Source organism: Penaeus monodon, chromosome 15 (assembly GCF_015228065.2).
Source record: "Penaeus monodon isolate SGIC_2016 chromosome 15, NSTDA_Pmon_1, whole genome shotgun sequence".
Classification (NCBI taxonomy): Eukaryota; Metazoa; Arthropoda; class Malacostraca; order Decapoda; family Penaeidae; genus Penaeus; species Penaeus monodon.
Genome location: NC_051400.1, coordinates 25,482,542 through 25,482,964, shown reverse-complemented (window position 1 = coordinate 25,482,964; position 423 = coordinate 25,482,542). Strand labels below are relative to the sequence as shown.

The following is a 423-nucleotide window of genomic DNA, read 5'->3' as shown; positions in this document are numbered from 1 at the left end:
GTGTTCTTAAATATCTTTGGTATCATCAACACAAGAAAAGCATTTTGCAGCCATTGCAAGATATGTTGCATTTTCAAATTCAACAATCACATTTTGAGCTTTATCAATAGTTATCCTGACTATTCTGGTTGACAAAGTGACGCTTCTCCTTTTACACTTCCTCTGGATCTTCAGTAACTGAAATGTGTAATATATAATGAAAAGCTGAAATAAAAGTAATGTGCAATTATCATTATGCATTTCAGTTTGGTTAATTGTATCATCATAATTTTAAAAAATAAAACAAAATGATTGACTTAAAACTATATCTCAACTATTAACACTTCTAGTTGTAAAAGCTCCATATGATGCTTTCTTTAACAAAATGATACACGCACTGCACTAATAAATATGACCTTCATTTACTAAATGTTTGATGCACAG

The 423-nt window shown here is 29.6% G+C and overlaps 1 protein-coding gene across 4 annotated transcripts in view; it reads right to left on the bottom strand.

The window, feature by feature from the left end:
* LOC119581849 (protein wntless-like) overlaps nucleotides 1–423 on the bottom strand; it is a 13,307-nt gene continuing 12,884 nt past the window's right edge. For all 4 annotated transcript variants that reach the window (XM_037929992.1, XM_037929989.1, XM_037929990.1 and 1 more), the window contains one exon: nucleotides 1–177. In XM_037929992.1, the coding sequence (XP_037785920.1) occupies nucleotides 152–177 (26 nt within the window). In that variant the 3' untranslated portion in view covers nucleotides 1–151. The remainder of the gene's footprint in view (nucleotides 178–423) is intronic.